The 21,365-nt window shown below is 38.2% G+C and overlaps 1 protein-coding gene and 1 long non-coding RNA gene across 2 annotated transcripts; both read right to left on the bottom strand.

Annotated features, from left to right (window-relative positions):
- Positions 1-3,571: 3,571 nt before the first annotated feature.
- On the bottom strand, positions 3,572-13,737 carry LOC131930926 (vesicular glutamate transporter 2-like). The gene is made up of 9 exons (XM_059287583.1): positions 13,724-13,737; positions 13,364-13,459; positions 12,757-12,896; positions 11,189-11,347; positions 10,342-10,474; positions 8,619-8,769; positions 8,329-8,419; positions 7,658-7,903; positions 3,572-3,757 (listed from the first exon to the last, which is right to left on the bottom strand). The coding sequence occupies exons 4-9, from the start codon at positions 11,258-11,260 to the stop codon at positions 3,572-3,574; spliced, it is 879 nt and encodes a 292-aa protein (XP_059143566.1). The 5' UTR covers positions 11,261-11,347; positions 12,757-12,896; positions 13,364-13,459; positions 13,724-13,737.
- Positions 13,738-14,136: 399 nt separating this feature from the next.
- LOC131930937 (uncharacterized) lies at positions 14,137-15,776 on the bottom strand. Its single transcript, XR_009384206.1, has 3 exons — positions 15,743-15,776; positions 14,518-14,754; positions 14,137-14,226 (listed from the first exon to the last, which is right to left on the bottom strand). It is a non-coding gene; the product is annotated as an uncharacterized LOC131930937 (long non-coding RNA).
- Between the last annotated feature and the right edge of the window lie 5,589 nt (positions 15,777-21,365).

Genomic DNA, 21,365 nt, shown 5'->3' with positions numbered 1-21,365 from the left:
GGTTGTGAAGGGGGGATAAACAACAACCACCCAGATGTGTGAGTGGGGATGATGAAGATAATACCAGCCTGGTTATAGTTTGGAATTAACACACACAAGTCCGATCCAAAAGATTAATGTCCTTTATTAAACAATCAAATGAATTCCCTACCCAACTAGCCTATTCTATACTCTCTACTACTACTGTCTACCATTTCCTAGATCTACCTATCTGTCCGTTCTTTTACTTATTATCAACTGTTGCCTAGCCCTACACATCTCGACCAATGTTTCTTCCAGACTTTTTCTCCGGGGGGGGGGGGGGGGGGGGGGAAGCTCTTGAAATGTTTCTGTGACCTCTCAGCACTAGGCTCAGCCGCCTTTACTTTCCCTAACGTCTGCTGACTTGAACCCGGATTCGAACTCAAGACTTTCGGGTTAGTAGTCCAGCTTTCTACAGCTAGACCACTCCGTCACAGCTAACAATAATTTTTTTTTCTTTTTTCTTTTTTTTTCTTTCGCTCAGAGGAAGTGACTGAATCTCGTCATCATGGTTTTCGTGCCGTTCAATTTTGCTCAACTCAACGTTTTTTTTTTTTTGTTTTTTTTTTTTTTTTTTTTTTTTTTTTTTTTTTTTTTTTTTTTTTTTTTTTTTTTTTTTTTTTTTTTACTTTTATTTGCAATTTAAAACAAGTGCAACAACATCAGCATATTTTACATTTTTCTAAATGTTCTTAAAAAAAACATATCAAGATGAATTTACAAATGTATACACCTTTTTTACTAAATTTTATCATCTAATGAAACCATTTTGTCCGGATGAGCGTATTAATAATAAGCATGTACATGTTTATCATATTTGTTTTATATATGTTGTTATACAAAATTTTAAGGGATAATCAGTAAAAGGGGTTAAAGTAAAATGATAGTGTTGGAATCCGGATGAGGAGGGATTGACAAAACTTGTTTAAGTGGTGAGTACAGCGTTTCATATTTGAAGAGTTGTCCTTCTCGCTGTTTATGTTCTGTCGTCTGCATATATGTAAGAAATGGATCTGTCTGGGTTAAGGATGTAGAATATTTGATTGTGGCAGGGGTCGTTGTCGGGGTGCTGGTCGTTGAGGTGTTTTTCTATGTCGTATTTGGTGTATAGACTTGTTAGGCAGTATCCACACTGGAAGACAGCGGTGTCAGGGTGTTTTAGTACGTGGTGCTTTATTGCTCCTCTGCTTTTGATCAGATTGTTGCAATGCGGGCATTTACTCGTATCAGGATGGGAAGTTTTTGTATGTGTTTTACACTCACTGCCAGTACTGAAACTGTGAAAGCAATAACCGCAGCTCTTGTCTTTTCCAGGAGTTACAGGTTTGGGAATTTGAATTGGTTCAGTGGTAGTTTCTTGTTGCGGCTGGGTTTCTAAGGTGTTTGTCAGGCGATCGAAGATTTGTTTCGCGAGTTTTTTTGTTAATTTTCCTTGTTCTGTGGGGCTGATTTCATTTTTTCTTTTCATTGACGTGGTGTTATCTATTTCTGAATCTGGGCTTTGTGTTTCTCCAGTGTTTTTTATTTTTGTTGATGTAGTTGGTGACTTCGGGTAAGCCGTACTTGGGATCGCTTTTTGATGCGACAGGTTAGGGCAGGGGTCGGCAACCTTTTGAAGCGGACGAGCCAAAAGTTACAATTTTCAAAATGTCCCTGGTTTTAAAGAGCCACTAACATTTTTTTATTTCAAATATTTTATTTTTTTATTAAGATTATTAGTATTTGTGCAAGGAGCTGGAGAGCTGCATCTTGACATCAAAAGAGCCGCATGTGGCTCGCGAGCCGCAGGTTGCCGACCCCTGGGTTAGGGGTTACCAATGTTTGCTGCGGTGTGGGTGGTGCTCTAGGTGGTTCTGTTAAAATTGTCTGTGAGGATGGTTGTTGAGTTGGTTCCTGTATTGTTGACAGGTGAACATTGGGTGTTGACTCTGGTGTTGATGATTGGCAGTGGTTGGTCCAGTGTCTGTCCGAGCCGCACACCTGACAGACTTGGCGTCTTCCTGGCAGTGCGATGAGGATATTACGTGTTGTGTCTTTGTATGTAATTTGGATGTAGTGTGGGATGTGTTGTGGATTGTCGTTCTGGATGGTGAATCTGCGATTGTTTGTGTGCGGGATTGTGGTTATTGTAGGTGTAGATTTGCTGACTGTTTGCAGAGCCTTAATCAGTGTTTCGTTGCTCAGGGCTGGCGGGACCCATCTAAGGGTTCCGATGATTTTGTCCTTGTGGTATCTGTCGAATTTCAAAGTGTATGGGTCGTGTGTTTTTGTGGTGCCGTCCAGATCCGCTACATCAAACTCGTTGGACGAGAAGTACCAGGTATCCCCTCGTCCATAGTTGAGCAGCAGGATCTGGTGTGGGCTAATGATATTGCGCAAGAGGTGACCAGGGATGTTCTGGTGGTTGGTTGATTGGATGGTGACTTGAATTACTGTAGGCGAGTCGAAGAGCTCAGGAGCTATTTCATCAGACTGGTCTATTGTGATTGTTGTCTTGATATCTGAAAGGGATTGGGCCCAAGTTTTCATTAAGCCACCCGAACCGTAGTCCGGGTGGCTCCTCTCCGGATCTCTCGACCTAGAGGGAACAAAAATGGGCGCAACCCCATTGATGACTTTCGTGATAGTTGCATAGTCCATTTCTAGTGCATGGAGATGAGGACTCGGTGCATTTGCTCAACGTCCCGGCAAGACCAACTTTAGAAATGATCCCTAACAGTATGAAAAAGTAATACTCTGCTAAAACTAATAAGACAACAATAATTTTTTTTTAAACTTTTATTTACCATAAAACAAATTACAACATATTTTACACTGGTAGGTTGATAATACTTTACATAATGGCAAATTATATGTTGGAGTTAAATTGATATGTTCAAATCGAAAGAATAACCAAAAGGGGAACAATTATAAGCGGTTAAATATAACAAATGACAAAATATAACAACATTTCCAGATTACAGTTTAACTTTTTGATCACTTCCAAAAAAAAGGGAAAGAATCCCCTATACTCACATAATAAATTTTAAATGGTATTCTGCTTAGTAATGTACATCTCAAATGCCTCGCTTTTTAAAAAAAAAAGTGATACATGTGTAAACAACAAATGTATAAAATAAATGAACTTGTCCTGACTGACATCATAAAAAATTAATACAATAATAAAATTTACAAAAAAAATGTTTCATTATGTCAGAATGTTGCGCTGTATCGCTGGGGTGGGCGGGGTCATAGCGGCATGGGTTGAAAGGGGGTGGGGATTGGTTGGGTGCGGTGGCCCACACATCAGGAGCAATGTTGCGTGACCTGAACGCTCTGATGCTCTACATACAGCGTGTGAGTTCGTGTGTTTCTGTATTTTTTTTTAATTTAAAATAGAAACAAATGATAGCTTTACAATGTTTGTAAGCTGTATAAATGAAACAATACACAAAAAGCAACAATAGGAAACTGAATCACAAATGATAAATGGTGGTTTTTTTTTTGAGTTTTTTTTTTTGTATTTTTTTTTGACTGATACTATTTATTACTCAATTCATTACAAATGACTTTAATCTTCCTCCTCCTCTTCATCATCTTGATTAATCTGGAAATATCTCAGTTCAAAGGCCTCTTTTGAGGAAGCTACCACACGCAACCAATCTCTCAGATTGTGTTTCTTTAAATATTTCTTTGTTAGATACTTGAGGGATCTTTCGGAGAATAGAATCTCACTGGTTAAATTGATTTCGTTTTTCTGAAGCTCAAGACAACAATAATTTGCTTATTAAACTATAGCCATTAGCCATTTGAAGTTAGTAAGTCAGGTAAAAAATTGGTTTAACATAAAGCTTCTAAAAATTGGTTTATTTGTTGTTTTTTTAAGCCAATGATTATCAAGTAATTTATGAAATATAAAGATAATATATGATGTATATAAATACGCATTTTAGTATTATTATGTTAGCAATATACTAATAATAATTTGCATTTTACCTTTTGTTGTTGTTAATAATCTACTTATGCTGAAAGTGTTTGGCAAACGTGTATAGGTTTTTTTCCCCTGTGTTTTTTAATTTTATGTATGGGAAGTAACTAATACCATTTAATAATTTTAACTGTAGTGTGTCGGAATGTACAAAAATAGTGATTTAATAATAATAATAATAATAATAATAATAATAACACTAACAAACACTAACAAACACTAACAAACACTAACACTAACACTAACACTAACACTAACACTAACACTAACACTAACACTAACACTAACTCTAACACTAACACTAACACTAATAATAATAATAATAATAATAATAATAATAATAATAATAATAATAATAATAATAATAATAATAATAATAAATAAATAAATAAATAAATATTTTGTCTTATAGACGATGCGATTAGTGCGGTTTGGTAATCGTTGGGGAAGGCCTGGACAGCAAGTTGACCACTCTCCTTACACTCTCCTTTGGGCCCAACGGAGAATCGTTACGCAAGCAATTGTGCATCGTTTGTGTCGCAGGCGAACCTAAACAAACATATTTAGTAATCATTTCACCTAAGGGACCCCACTCCTGTTTAATATCGGAGTTTTCTCTCCTAGTTGGGTTGCCGTGCGTAGCAAACAAGCCTCGCGGAGGTCCGAACTCTGGACTTTGCTCGGTTATCAGCAATGCGCACTCCCACCACAAATACGATTTCAAATGTGTTATTAATATTGCAGACATATATATATATATATATATATATATATATATATATATATATATATATATATATATATATATATATATATATATATATATGTCCAGTGACGTAGCGAGGGGGGGAGCGGGGGTGCGGACAGCATTTAGGGGGTAACACCAAGGCAAAAAAAATAGCAAAATATATAGAGAAAAATGATAATTCCACTTAATTAAGCGATTAATTCGAGTGTTAAATAGTCTTTTAAGAGGTGCAAATCGAAAATTTGAGGGGGGGGGGGAGGTGCAAATCGAAAATTGAAAGTTTGTGCCCGAGAAGGGTCGCTACGCCTCTGGGGGGTGACACCATTAGGTGCCGCACCAGGTGACACCCGACCTCGCTGCGGCACTGTATATGTCTGTATATTTTACGTTAAAGTTTTGGCGCCTCCCCTTGTACTAGTTAACGCCTTACCAGGGAGGCGCCCCTCCCTCTACAAGGCATATCTCACGAACATCGCATTTCTTGCTGTGGTCAAAGTACAATATACATATACATTAACTAGGCTGTACATATCAAAACACAATGGTCAAATGTAAGGAACATAAAACGCAAATCTTATTTTTAACTGTTTCATTTCGATGAATTTGGAATTTTTTAGTTTGAGTACTCATTACGTCGGTTGGAAGGTGTGGTCGAGGCGTAGAGCGTTCGACTGCTGAACCGAAAGTCTCGAGTTCGGATATTGGTCCCGATTATATCTGCAGGACTCAGTCCACTCAGCTCTGATGGGTACCTGACTCACGCTTGTAACATTACAGGCGGCTGGGAATAGTAATGGCACTATCATTTCATGTATCTGAGACTTTCTGACAAAAGACACATTTTAGAACCAATAGATGACAACAGTTGCACTGTTTTCGGCATCAGAAGACAACGTCACACTAATCTTCGTTAACTTTGAACTCACCTTGGTGATGTCATAATCTGAAGTCCATTTATCTGTCAGTTTCTTATTATAAGGTCATTGAACATTTTTATAAAATCACAAAGCCTTTATGTTGCCTTTTTATGCGAATTATTTTCCTTTTTACTTTCTCGTATACAAAGTATAGAGGATGTATTGTAATCGTGCAAAAAATTGAAATCGAGATTTTCATAAATCTCGACGTTTTACACCTCCCTTAGTCGGAAAAACATAGTTTTCCAATTTTGTCCGAATGTCTGCGTGTGTGTATGTCTGTGAATACGATAATTTGTTTCCAGTATGGTGTAAGCATGTGTTTTTATTGAATTTAGGTGGTTTCTTACCACATCTAATCATTCGTCTTATTACATTAGCTCTACAAGTAGATTCATCCTTTATTCCACCAAAACTTACTTTTGTTACATCGTAGTTAGAAGATCAACCATGAATTCATTTCATCAAAAACTTTTGTTCCATCGTAGTTAGAAGATCAACCATGAATTCATTTCATCAAAAACTTTTGTTCCATCGTAGTTAGAAGATCAACCAAAATAGCAATATAAACATAAAGTGATATTTCAACGCCAAGGGCAGACAAAGGTACAGAATATAGTCCAAGTAAAGACAGAACAGACAGAACCCAAAGGGGAATCAGAACCCAAAGGGGAATCAGAACCTACCATTCCACACGGCACCAAATCGCCTCGCCTTCCATGCCTTAAGTCAGACGTGTAACCACTTCTGCCAATCAGCTCTACAAAAATAGAGCTTGTTCCATCGTAGTTAGAAGATCATCCATCAACTCATTTCATCACTACCCTATAGCTGTTATCCTACTTGTTCACATGAATTTCAACCTTGATTGTATTCTCATGTGTAAGCTGAGCTATCCATAGCCTGCTCTTATTCATGTTATACAAAATTGTATTTATTACTTGTTGTTAATACTTTCAATTAATCTCTGACGCTGTACGCATTGTAACAAATTCCCAAACAAACTGTACAAACGTTTAAGACTAAACTAGTAAAAATTCCATTTTTGTCTTTCTTTAATCTTGATTACCTTCATTTGATCGACAAATCATTGTTTACCTTTTTTGTTCTTGTAATTAAAACTTTTGTAAATTTGAATTATATAACAGACTAACGCACACACCCACACACATTTAAATATGTTCATGTACTTGTTTATATTTGGAAATGTTTTCAAACATTACCACATAACTAATTTGTGAATACATAATTCTATAGGTAAATCTCAGTAAAAAATCATATCTTGTATATATAAAAAAAAGTATCTCCTGTACACATAAATAGAAGCATCTCTTGTTTTTTCGATTATCTGACTAACTATCTAGCAAAGGTGTACATTTTCTCATTAAAAATGTTATTTTTTAATACTTTATTTTGTCTATTTTTTCAAACAGCGAAAAAACAAAATGAGAAGAAGTTGCGTAAGTATCAAATTTATTGGTGTTTTCTTTGACAAAGTATCGGATGTTTTGAGCCAGGTCTAATTGATTACTTCTATACTTGATTAAACTAATAATTGATTAGTTTTACAATCAGCTTGCTTGGTAACTACTACGCATGTTTCATTTACAATGTTTGACCTCTTTGTCTCATGTGTTTCACGCTTTGAGGGTTTCTGAAGAGGGTTTCAATCGGTTTGATATAAAACTTGGGCTTGTAACTTTTGAATTTAGAGGGGCGTGGGCTTCAGGTGGGCTTGGATATTTTAGAGGAGGGTGTGTTAATTGTGTGTTGTGGATTTGTGGGGATAATGAATGGTGTCAACAAAGAAAGGATTTTGGTCTAAGTATTTTTATAATCTTAAATTGGAGTACGGCTAATCAAAGAGAGGTAACTCAAATATAGTATTGTTCATTAGTTGTATCCCTTGCTAGCGAGTGTTGTTCACGCGAGTTGAGTTAAAAATAACTTTTATAGGTTGACGCCTTTTTGGTTGGATGAAGCTCGTGCATCCTGTCTGTCTACCCCTTGTGCTGGGCCAACGTCCTGTCCAATCATAGCAAGCACGCGCGGAGGGGCACCAATGAAAGCAGAGAGCCGCCGGCCCATTGAAGCGAGCGGCGCAAAGATATGGGGACTACTTTTTTGTTTGGGTTCGTCGTTGGCCCACGGTTGGAGTGTCGCCTGTGCAAGTAGGATGAAGATGATGCAGCCGCTGGCAAATAGTGCCGACATGGTCAGCCATACAGTCCTCCATTCTTCTGGAGAGTTCTGGGTTTAAAGGTAAAATAAAATTTTTGCAGATTTTTTTCAATTATCACAACTTTAATAGTAGGATAACCAAAGTATGTATGAGTGGACTAAGCCGAGTTTTACTATCGGTTCTAGTTAAATAATCGGTACATCCTTGAGTCCACTCAGCTCTGATTGGTACCTTGCTTAAATTAGTCAGTTTTGAACTAACCACACTCTTCTCTCATACACCATGATCACAGAAACACATGAACTCTACTCCAGCTTCATAATTTACGAGCCCATTGCTCTTGAAGACAGTAAGAAAGATTAAACTAAATTCTTTTTTTTTAATTATGAAAACACAAGCAGTCTACGACACAGAAGCCTCTAGAAACTGCGACTAAGAGACTAAGAGTTACATAAATTATATTACCAAATGTTTAGAATACACTAGAACTTACCGTGGGGGTGAGTTGTGCCACTATGAGGGGTCCTGGGATAGACGCCAACCCTGCGATTGAGGTCGCTACACCTGTAATAAAACCTGAATACCTGCAAGTAGAAGACACATAGGTTAGATCACAAAGTGTGTGTAACATTTGTTGTGTGTGGTTTATTTTGATCCTTCCAGCCTTTTCCTACTTCTTTTGATACTATTGTTTGTATTTCAAGACCTAAGTTTGGAGTAGGCCTATTGCACACCCATGATAAGAACTCATAACAACAACATTACAGTTTCTACGGTAGGTACCTGGGAGCCATATCTAGGGGGAGGGCGGGGATGATGACAGCCGCGAAACACTGTCCCACCATGGTGACAATCAGCAGCACCACTGTCAGCCATCTATTGGTGGTCTGGAAGACAGCCACACACACCAGCGCGCTGGTGCCCAATAGAACACCTGCAAGAGACGAGGCAGTCAGTACAAAAATAAGGATGTCATTTTTTTCACTATGGGGTCGTCCAGAAATGACGTCGCACTCGAGGTGTGGTCCGTAATTTTGTGACGGTGTGTGATGAGGGGGAGGGGGGAGTTTCAGATGGTGCGACGTCACACTTTTGCATTATAAACAGGCAATGTTAGAAAACGAATTTTAGACGTTATTTCGCGTTTTAGAAAACTGTTTTAATACATTAATAGGAATTGATTAAAATACTCTATTTTGACAGAGTTCAGACAAGATTTTAGAAAAATATCGATGTTTTGAAAAAAATTCTACTGCAATTTTGAGGGGGTTGTAGGCTGAGGTGTGACATCATTTTAGGGGGGTCTGGCTTTTTGTGACGACGTGTGACGGAGGGGAGGGGGGAGGTAAAAATCGTCAAAAAAACGTGACGTCATTTATGGATGAGCCCTATCAACACTGGTGCCATCTTGTAATGCCCCTTTCAACATTTAGTGTACGTGTTACATTTCTGTGGGACTCTTGTGTATCGATACAACGACGAGGCCAGGTGGTAGAGCGCTCAATGGATAACTCGAAAGTCTCCAGTTCTGGTCTCGGACTCGCGCCCGTAGAAAGTCCCTGTGTTCACTCAGCTATTATGGGTACCTGGCTCACATTAGGGATAGTAGCTGAGGCTGGGAATAGTACTGACAAATCAGCACTTCATAGATTGTGGTCGTGTGAATAGATGAACTCTACTTCATCTGTTCAATTGACCATCAGGTCCAAAGGGGTAGTTGTACTTTTGTACCTTTTCTATTTTATCAATACATTTTTATATGCAGCATAAGAAATAGTGTTTTCAAATTTATAGTAGAAGGAATTAAAATAATTCGGATTATAGTAAATTAAGAGATTATTTTAAAAGTCGGATATATCACTCAGCAGAGTGAAAATTATATAAATTAATTTTTTTTTATTATGGTTGATGTTTTTTTAAAACTTTGTTAAGACCAGTATATTTAGACCTAAATACGCTCTATATTTCTTGGTGTATCAACATATGTGGAATTCAGTTCATGCACCTGCACACGCTATACATTTCCTGTTGTATCAACATATGACGAATGTAGGTCACTCACCTGTAGTACCAACATATCACGGATGTAGGTCACTCACCTGTTGTAGTAACATATGACGGATGTAGGTCACTCACCTGTAGTACCAACATATGACGGATGTAGGTCACTCACCTGTTGTAGCAAAATATGACGGATGTAGGTCACTCACCTGTTGTACCAACATATCACGGATGTAGGTCACTCACCTGTTGTAGTAACATATGACGGATGTAGGTCACTCACCTGTTGTACCAACATATCACGGATGTAGGTCACTCACCTGTTGTAGTAACATATGACGGATGTAGGTCACTCACCTGTAGTACCAACATATGACGGATGTAGGTCACTCACCTGTTGTAGCAAAATATGACGGATGTAGGTCACTCACCTGTTGTACCAACATATGACGGATGTAGGTCACTCACCTGTTGTATCAACATATGACGGATGTAGGTCACTCACCTGCACCTGCTACACATTTCCTGCATTTATTTCTGGTCATACCATCACGTGACATGAGTTTATTGATGACCGCTGTCCAGACGAGCGCTCCGACCAGACGACACGTTGACATGACGGAAACCAGAACACCTGTCTGTGTGTAGCAATATCAAACATATGTAGCACAGGCATTGGTGGTAGGTTAGGTGTGTACTAAACTGTTGGACTGAGTGACAATTAAACCCACTTTTTATCAGAATGTGGAAATAGCCAAGTAAAAGTGTGTTTCCTGCTAAAATAGTATCCCCATAAATCAGTTCCATTTTTTTTTTAAATAAAATTTCTCAAACTAGACAACGAATAGCTTTGCATCACCTATTTATTGAATTTAATATTTAAAAGGAGAGGAAATCTATCAATCTAAACCCAGTGGCGTAGCGAGAGGGGTGGGGCGGGGGGGGGCGGACCTCACCGGGTGACACCATTTAGGGGGGTGACACCAAGGCAAAAAATAGCTAAATATATAAAGAGAAATGATAATTCCACTTAATTAAGTGATTAATACCAGTGTAAAAAAATTTTTTAAGAGCAAATTTGACAAATCCCGACAAGGTTGGAGGAGGGGGGTGCAAACCGAAGTTTAACGGGGAGGGGGGTGCAAATCGAAAGTTTGAGGGGGGTGCAAGTCGAAAATTGAAAGTGTGTCCCCGGGCGAGGGAAGAAAGGGTCGCTACGCCTTTGGGGGGTGACACCATTTAGTGTCGCACCGGGTGACACCCGACCTTAATACGCCACTGTCTAAACCTATTCCCCACCATAAATACCGAGTTGTGAGTTTATCTAAGATACAGAAGACACGTGTACTCACGGTCTCGGCATCAAAGCCCAGCACCTTAGAGAAGTAGACGGGGATGTAGGTGAAGAAGACGATGATGTTCATGTAGTGGATGCTGGCCACGATGATGAAGGCAAGGACTGGAACCGACGTGAACACTTTCTTGTAAGGCGGTCGTTCACGCTTGACTGACTGCATGGATAAAAATAAACTGCATTGAGTCAACGGCGTAATAGGTGACTTTTTAATTAGCGTTGATATACTAATGTTTGTAAGTATATTTTGCTAAAGATATCAATTAAGAAGGAGACTGAAATTAAAATTCGCATTTATAAAACAAAAGAAACGATGCAAAAAATATGAAGGTCGAAGCAAATCTCATCAAAGATCAAGTGCAGGCTTTTAAAAGTAATATACTAAGCATCCTTCTGTATGTCAACGAATGCTGGAAAGTATAAACCGCTACCAACAGATCACTGGAACCTTTACAAATTTTCTGCCTGCGAAGGATAAAAGGCATCCACTTGCCCAAGACCATCTCCAAAGTAGGTAGATTATTTGGAAAAATAAAAGTGGAAACTGTTTCCGAAATAATTAAAAACAAAGAAGATGACGCTGGACGAGCTAAGTTTTAAGAATCAGTCCGCATAATATCACAAAAATAAATAGTGCTTGACTGAATTTCTTAAGGAAAAGTAAATAGGGAAGGCCAAGGGATGCCTAAAGGCGCACAGCAGAAAAGACAAAGGGATGAAGCAGAACTATCTTGAGAACTATGCAGTAAATTGCTAGAGACTGGCAAAGGTTAAAAGCGTTTTCTTTCCCCGTGTGTCCTGTGTAGCAAAGGGAAACTAAGATGATAAAAAATTTTAAAGTTTAACTGGGTGGTGAGACAGTGACATTGAATGTTTTGTGCCGACTAATCAGAAAATAATAAAAAATAACCTTAACATAGTATTTTTTATTATGAGCCTTAACATGTAATAATCAATGCGGTAGGAATGAAAAAAAAATAACTTAAATAGCAATATTTAGCGCGAGTTGAATTTTTAAAAAATTACCTACTCTGGCATAATTATAAAAAAATTTAATTGATTTGTTTTATTCGACACTACTGTTATTAAAATGAACCCATTTTTCTAACCATTCAAGCGAAAATATTTTTTGAAATTTATTCGTAAGATGTTTTAGCAGTGTGCGTGTAGTTAATATTCTCTTCACTTTCTTTTGTTGACGTATGCAAAAGAGTAAAAACTTTGCCGACGATCAATACATTTAAATCGTTACATAAATAGACCCTATTATGGTTCCAGAATCTTATAGCGATGACTAACAGACTGACTGACACACTACCTGGCCGTTTATATTATAGATTCATTCAACCGTGAGATTAAATAATGTGATTAGACATTATACAAAAATGTAACTGGCGGTAGAATTTAACCTCAGTTGTTATCGAGTGGTTATTTTTATTAGATAAATTTAGCCAAATAATTTCCTATATTCTTGTTTCAGTAAAAAAAAAAATATCATGTATACTCTACCTCACCTGAACAATACGACATTTAAACGCGAAGAATAAGCATTTGAGTCTCACCCACCTTTACTGTTCCTGTTCTCGCTTTAGCCAGCCGTTGTGAGATGATGTAATCTGTTTCTCGTTTAGATACAAAAGAGTGGAGTTCCGGTTTCTGAGCGATCAAGAAATGCCAGAAAATTGTATAAATAGCAGTTGCGGCCCCTGTGTGAAATTTAAAAATGGTAAATAAATTGTAAATACTTTGCTAAAAACAGGGATCAATATCATCAACATTCATTAGTAAGCTAGAAAATTACGTTAAAATTAATTTAATCAGATAAATGCAAATGCTGCACATATATTTTTAGTTCTTTCTATCAGAGGCGTAGCGACCCTTCCCGGCGCCCGGGGACAAACTTTTCGATTTGCACATCCCCTCCCCCCTCAAGATTTTAATTTCCACCACCACCCCCCCCCCCCCCCCCATCAAACCTTCGATTTGCACCCCCCCCCCCTCAAGATTTCGATTTGCACACCCCCCTCAAACTTTCAATTTCTACCCCCCTCAACCTTTCAATTTACTTTTCCAACCCATTTTGGCGCCCCCTAAGGTCGGCGCCCGGGGACATATGTTCCCCCCCCCCTCGCTACGCCCCTGCTTTCAATACATTTCTTATAATATTCCTCACCAAAAATGTAAAATACGAACGGCCAGCCGTTGTCGAGTGGGATTGAACAAAGAAAACCAGCGATGAAAAATGTCACAATTCCAGCCACATTCACACCTGTTGAGTGTCTTGTTTACATGAGTTATACAATTAACACGAAAAAAAACTCACACTAATATTAGTAAACAACATTAAATGTAAAAAAAAAACATGTACCTGTGTATGTTAAAGTTGTCACCTTTACATTAGAATGTTAAAGATGTAGCATTTATCGGAGTATGTTAAATTTGTTACATTTAGCTGAGTATGTTAAACTTGTCACATTTACCTGTGTATGTACTTGTCACATTTACCTGCGTATGTTAAAGGTGTCAAATTTACCTGAGTATGTTAAAGTTGTCACATTTACCTGAGTATGTTAAAGTTGTCACATTTACCTGAGTATGTTAAACTTGTCACATTTACCTGAGTATGTTAAAGTTGTCACATTTACCTGAGTATGTTAAATTTGTCACATTTACTTGAGTATGTTAAAGTTGTCACATTTACCTGAGTATGTTAAACTTGTCACATTTACCTGAGTATGTTAAACTTGTCACATTTACCTGAGTATGTTAAACTTGTCACATTTACCTGAGTATGTTAAACTTGTCACATTTACCTAAGTAAAGTTGTCACATATACCTGAGTATGTTAAAGTTGTCACATTTACCTGAGTATGTTAAAGTTGTCATATTTACCTGAGTATGTTAAAGTTGTCACATTTACCTGAGTATGTTAAAGTTTTTACATTTACCTGAGTATGTTAAAGTTGTCACAGTTAACCTCTCCGGTTCTGGGGTCCACCACGCTATCGTGTCAGACACAATGGGGCTATTCCCTCCCTATAAGACAAAATGTTAATTAAAAAAACAAGTAAGTTCCTCAGACACTGGACATAAACAGTAATTATAAATTGTTTTAATGTGCTTCATAGAATGTAATTTGCAGTTCTCAAATACAGCTTTTCATACAGTTATCTAAAATGTTTGTAATAGAAATAATCTAGAAATACTTTATTGCTTTAAAAAATATTCCTAAGACTTTAGTGAAATATATATTGGACTTTAATTAGTATCTAGATATGTAGGTGTAAGGCTACACAATAAGGGGGTACGGCTAACCCAACAGCTCACCATAACAAGTCCAGACAAGGCCCTGATGGCGATGAGGAAGTACGGGCTGGACCTTGCGGCCAGAGGGGAGATGACTGTGGTCAAGGCCGATGCCAGACTTATGCAGGTCATGGTGACCTTGTTTCCCAGGTAAGCAGACAGGAAGTCTGTGAAGACAGGTGCCAGCCATGCCGTGAAGGTGATGGCTGACAGGCTGAGACCGACTGTGTCAGAGTCCCAGTCGAACTCGTAGGATCTCTGGCAGAGGGCAGAAACAATGGGTTAATTAACTGGGTTCGAACCTCAGCATTAGAAGTAATTTACATTTAACTTGTTTTTTGTGTTTTTTTTTTGGGGGGGGGGGGGGGATGACAGTAAAGTGACAAAGAGCGATTCTGGTTAGGTACCCATTAGAGCTGGGTGTGCTCATGACAGAGGCGTAGCGAGGGGAGGGGCGGGGGGGGGGGGGGGGTGCGGACCGCACCGGGTGACACATTTAGGGGGGTGACACCAAGGCAAAAATAGTAAAATACATAGAGAAAACTTTGAGGGGGGGGGTGCAAATCGAAAGTTCGAGGGGGGGGGGGGTGCAATTCGAAAGTTTGAAAGTTTGTCCCCGGGAAGGGTTGCTAAGCCTCTAGGGGGCTGACACCATTAAGTGCCGCACCGGGTGACACCCGACCTCGCTACGCCACTGGCTCATGAATGTTCCACGGATTCGAGCCCATGTATAAAACTCAATACGTGTGGGTTGGTAGTCGTGCGCTCTACTCCTCATAGTTATAGCAACACTTCTTTTGTTACATATGTCGGTAGAAATATCGCTCTTGAAATTATAAACTGTGTGTAAGCTAAGAAATTCATCAAGCCAACCTCAGCCTAGCTCTCCAGTTTAAAAGAATCGCCTCCCATCCAGTGTTTCTTTCAGACTTTTTTCTCCTGGGGGGGTCACTTTAAATATTCAATTATCGGTGTGGGGGGGAGGGGAAGTACTAACTTTTCCGGGGGTGAGGGCGGACACTGGTAAAAAAAAAAATTTTTAATAAATTCTATTTCGGTCCCTGAAGAGATGCCTAGTAGAAACACTGCTTCCAACACAGCTTAATCTTCACGACTTAAGTCCCCTTTAGTCCAGCCGCTTGACATTTACGTTTTAAAATCCAAACACGACTACCTCTATCAATGCCAATGTCCTCCCCAACCCTCCACCCCACCCTCATACGACCATACCTGTGTTAAGACTCACCGAAGTTTGTGACGTATTACGAAAATCACTACCCCCCGTGACGTTAAGGTCACCTGACGTCACGTTGTCCTGTCGGGCTGGCCCCACCATACAGACGATGGCTATAGGTAGGGTTAGCCTGGGCAGGGTGTTGATGATAAAAGACAGATGCAGCAGTAAAAAAATCACAGACCGCCACGAGAATACACGCTGGACGAGGCCTGGCTTGCCGTCACGATACGGCGACTGTGACGCTTCGGCATCAGTAGCTGACGTCACATTTGACGCTTCGACATCAGTAGATGACGTCATGTGTGATACTTCGGCATCAGTAGATGACGTCACATTTGACGCTTCGACATCAGAAGATGACGTCACCTGTGACATTTTTGTATCTGACGTGACCGGTGATGTTTCAGTGAGGGAATATACTGTCATCTGTGTCAATATGACGTCGGAAGATGATGTAAAAATAATGTCTGATGACATCGTACCCATCACAGTGCCGTTATGCTTGCCGGGAACTTCTGACATTGGTTGATGCTGCGAGATGTTGAGGTGAGTTATAGATTTCCCGTTTAGTTTACCGTTGACTGTGCTCGCTACATCGTTATAATAGTCAGCTGTATCAGTTGTTTCATCATCATGAAAGCCAGTTACATCACTGTTATAGATGGTTTCATATCCTGTTTCATCATCGTGAATGTCAGTTGCATCATTGTTGTAGATGGTTTCATTTCTTGTTTCATCATTAGCCCTGTTTATTGCATCATTGTTACATCTAGTTTCAATCCTTGTTTCATCATCATATATGGCTGTTACATCATTGTTATAGGTTTCTTCATTTGTGGTTTCATCGTTACTTACACATTCATCCGTTCTATCATCATCATTTATGTCTGTAACATCGTCACATACAAATCCATCGTTTATTTCACCATTTCCCACATCGTAAGCCTCGATAGTTTCATCTATCAAGTCATCATTATCCAAGTCTATGGTGGCATTACATATAGAATAATCCTTCATTACCTCGTCATACGAACACTGAACATCTGATGAGATACCGTTGCTCCAACTATTTAAATTAAAAAATCTAGAATTACCCTCTGTACCTGAAGTCTGTATAGGTTCCATATCTTCAAGGTTATTTCAATTTAAAATATTGTTTTATACGTTATGTTGAATGAATTATAATGAATAAGCTATGTTGAATAAATAAACTGATAGCTGTAGAGCCAGCGAAAATCACTTCTATAATTCTCCAAAAAATAAAACTATCATGGTTTAAAGCGTATTAGGACGAGTACCAATGAAAGGCCCAAGTTACATTTCTTTAAGATGTCAGTAACTTTGCTTACATATGTCTTATGAAAGCTTTTCGAGAAAGCTTGACAAATTGCGTTATAAGCGTGCGACTTACGCTTCTCATTATGACGCGGCAAAAAAAAAAATTGATTGTCTGCTAATTATGAAAATAAATGGCTTAGAACTGTAACGGGACATCTGGCATTGTTACAGTTTTTGAACTGCGTTTCATCGTTTGGTTGTACTTTGGCTTTTTCTAAATGTAAATTCTGAATCTGACCTCTGACATTTACTGTCATAGATTGGTTGTCACATAGGAAGTCATGTGACTTGATTTAGTTGCCACGTGACTTAATTATTTCATAGATTTGTTGTAATACAGAAAGTCATGTGACTTGCAGAGTTTCTTCCAGGCATCTCTTCGGGGGGGCGAAGCCCCCCCCCCCCCCCCCCCCGAAATTTTTTTACCGCCCCCCCCCCCGAACGAAATGAAATTTATATAATTTATATAGAAAATATATACTTTTAACAGTGTCCGCCCCCCCCCCCGAAGGAAGTTTACCGCACCCCCGAAGATTTCAAGTGCCCCCCCGGAGAAAAAAGTCTGGAAGAAACACTGGTGACTTGATTTAGTAGCCCATGTGACTTAATTCTGTCAAAGATTTGTTGTAATACAGGAAGTCATGTGACTTGATTTAGTTGCCACGTGACTTAATTCTGTCATAGATTTGTTGTCATACAGGAAGTCATGTGACTTGATTTAGTTGCCACGTGACTTAATTCTGTCAAAGATTTGTTGTAATACAGAAAGTCTTGTGTGTAGTTTCCCCCATAAGTCACCTTTGACCCCAGTACAGACATCTAGCATTGTCTCAGTAAGAGACTAAAATCACACGCCCAGTAGGTCCCCGGCCCAGGGTTGGCGGGGGGGTGGGGGTTGTCAACTCTCCAGACAGCTTATCACCGCACTTTCACGTTATGTACCATCATGACATTTGAGATGATTTTTTACCACTTTCACGTTATTTAAAATGACTTTTGACATTGCTTTTAAGCACTTCACGTTATGTAACATGACATTTGACATTACTGTTAACCACACTGACGTTATGTACCATGACATTTGACCACACTGTAATCCACTTTATTATTTGTTAAATGACATTTGATATTCACATGATTTAACATGACATTTGACAGTGCTGTTAACAACATTCAAGTTATGTAACATGACATTTGACAAGACTGTTATCCACTTTATTATTTTGTTAAATGACATTTGACATTCACATGATGTAACATGACATTTGACAATACTGTTATCCACTTTATTCTTTTTTAAAATGACATTTGACATTCACATGATGTAGCATGACATTTGACATTACTATTAAACCATTATTACACAACCGATACAACCATATTTCCACCCATGTACCATTTAGTTAAAGCACGACCTGGTCTTGTGGTAGAGCAAACAGCCACTAACCCGAATATCTCGAAACTGTATGACGTCCCTGAGTCCTCTCAGCTCTGATGGGTACCTGGCTCAAGTTAGGGAAAGGAGAGGCGGCTGGACACATTGCAGACCAAACTATCCCTGCATATGCCGAGGTCAATAAAACTGGTAAACTCTACTTCATCTGACCCGCCGCCCCCTCGCTAATGGACAGCCGTGTTCGAAAAGGTGACTTGACTTACCGACTAACTATTTCATTAATTAGTCAAGGTGAAAACAGACGAGAAATTAATCACATGACCTGTGTTTTTTTAAACAGTCAAATTTTTATAAACTAGTTGTTTTAAAGAGAGTAGACTACTTATTTTTAATTATTATACTTTTTTTAAACCGAACAACTACTTATTGTAATATATTCCCTTTGTTTTCCCTAGTAATTACATAAGCTCTTTTTTGTGTCTGCTTCTCCCGCCAAATCTCTGGCTACTGGCTTAAGAAGGCAAAACAAAATAATTAGTTTAACACATTGGTTTAACGACAATTGGTTTAAAATCGATTTATTTAACGACAATCCGACGAATGCGATAACTTGTACAGTAATAGGTTTGTTGTACAACGCAACATTCCTTGTCGCATATGTAAAACATTTTTTTTTATCAACGACCGAGTGCTATATCGAGGAATTTCTCCCTAAGTGATAATAACTTTATTATCGATCTATCGATCGATCGATCACAAGCTGGATTTGTGATCTTGACTGGCACAAGAGGGGAATTCAAGTGGCACCGAACAGAATTGTTAGCCCGGGCATACCTCCAGCCATGTGTACGGTCACAGGATATCGTCTGCGTGACGTCTGCTGATCAGGTTTCATATGGGAATAAATGCTCTTCAGGTGACACCATGTTATGTCGTGTGGTATAAAAATATTTCAAACAAAACTCGGGTTCGTATATTTTAATATCTGCTAGATAATTTGTATTATAAAAGCATTTTTTAAAAAAGGTTGCTTATAATCTTTGATGTATCGTTCGGCTCTGTAATAAACAAATGGGTCGGTAAGTTATTTATTCAATATATATATATATATATATATATATATATATATATATATATATATATATATATATATATATATATATATATATTTATTCAATATATATATTTATTCAATATATATATATATATATATATATATATATATATATATATATAATTACATATATGTGTATATATACATATATAGGCAATATATGTATATTTAATTGTAAATACATATATTTATTTTGTATATGTATTTATTGATAAGGGGATGAATATTTTTGTAATAGTAACAATGTTTAGGCCTATGTACATATTTATATAATAAGCATATATAAATATATATATATATATATATATATATATATATATATATATATATATATATATATATATATATATATATATATATATATGTGTGTGTGTGTTTGTGTAAGTATACATCATGTACATTATATATATATATATATATATATATATATATATATATATATATATATATATATATATATATATATATATATAATGTGTGAAATCTAGGCTTTATCCGTGGCTATTCACATTTACACCAGACATGACGTAATTCCTTTTAGTAGCCCGAATGTTACCTGCCCATGAGCCTATTATATTAACTGCCCACACACCAACTGGCTACCGGTCCACGAGCTTACAGGCTACCTGCCCACGAGCCTACAGGCTACCTACCCACCAGCCTACAGGCTACCTGCCTACAAGCCTACAGGCTACCTGCCCACACACCAACTGGCTACCTGCCCACACAACAACTGGCTACCTGCCCACACACCAACTTGCTACCGATCCACGAGCCTACAGGCTACCTGCCCACACAACAACTGGCTACCGGTCCACGAGACTGCAGGCTACCTGTCTCGACACGCTCCAGTAGTCAGAGTTCCAGTCAATATTTGCCGCCGTGTTTCTTCTTTTAAAGATCCCTTCGACCTCATGTTTGTGTTGCCTTAGCTCTAGCTTTAAGATTAACTAAACACCCAATACACTCTTACAGGTGTGGGGTGTGTGTGGGAGCTAAGAGGTGTTGGGGAGGATCAGGTAACCGATTAAAATTGGGGAATGCGATCCCTTACCAACACACTTTACAACAACAAGCGCGGATCATTACAATGTTATCGACAAAAAAAAAATCAGAGTTATGTCTCTTTGTTGGCACAGTTTCTGCTACTGGTATATGTTAACAAATCTTGAACCAACTAACACATGTTCATTCTTGCTAGTTAGCCATACCATAATCTCTGTATATGTAGCTCGCTATCACAAACAATGACGGATTATTCACAAAATAAACACTACTAAGAAATAACCGTGGAGACTTAACTGAAACTTTAAAGATCGTTATTGCCAATAACAACAATGGCCTATGCAAACTAGGGTACTGCTAATCAATATTAACCTCTAATTATTGCTAATAAATTCAGGGGTTGCAGGCTTCTGATATTGTTCGCAGTTTCTTTGATTATGTAAAGAGTTTAATTACCTAAGGAGATCGGGTGACCGGGGCCGGATTTTGATTTGATAAGGCCCTAAGCTAATCTCACAATGGGGTGTATTCAAAATATTAATAACTACAGATGTCATTGCCAAATATTTGCATTTTCAAGAAATATCTCTGCCGACCAGAAAGCCTGTTTATAAATATAATGGAAAGACAATACGACCTACGCCACGGTTTTAAAAAAAAATGTCGAAAAAAAATAAATTAAAAAAAAAAAATGGTTTTTAAAATAGGTTTCGGGTCCCTCCAAGAATGGAGTGCGGGGGAGGGCTAAGCTATTGCTTGTTGAATAAATGAGGCGCCGA

This window comes from Physella acuta, unplaced genomic scaffold (assembly GCF_028476545.2).
Source record: "Physella acuta isolate Inbredline_101_S28 unplaced genomic scaffold, ASM2847654v3 ptg001866l, whole genome shotgun sequence".
Taxonomy (NCBI): Eukaryota; Metazoa; Mollusca; class Gastropoda; family Physidae; genus Physella; species Physella acuta.
Note: the sequence above shows the minus strand (reverse complement) of the source record. Positions and strands in the feature narration are given on the sequence as shown.

What these genes read in the sequence shown, in the direction of transcription:
- LOC131930926 (XM_059287583.1), bottom strand. Translation starts at nt 11,260, where the DNA reads ATGAACATCATCGTCTTCTTCACCTACATCCCCGTCTACTTCTCTAAG. An exon ending in GAAATGTGTAGCAGGTGCAG is followed by an intron (nt 8,770 to 10,341) that starts GTGAGTGACCTA and finishes CGTCTCTTGCAG; the next exon opens with GTGTTCTATTGGGCACCAGC. An exon ending in CCCCTAGATATGGCTCCCAG is followed by an intron (nt 8,420 to 8,618) that starts GTACCTACCGTA and finishes TTCTACTTGCAG; the next exon opens with GTATTCAGGTTTTATTACAG.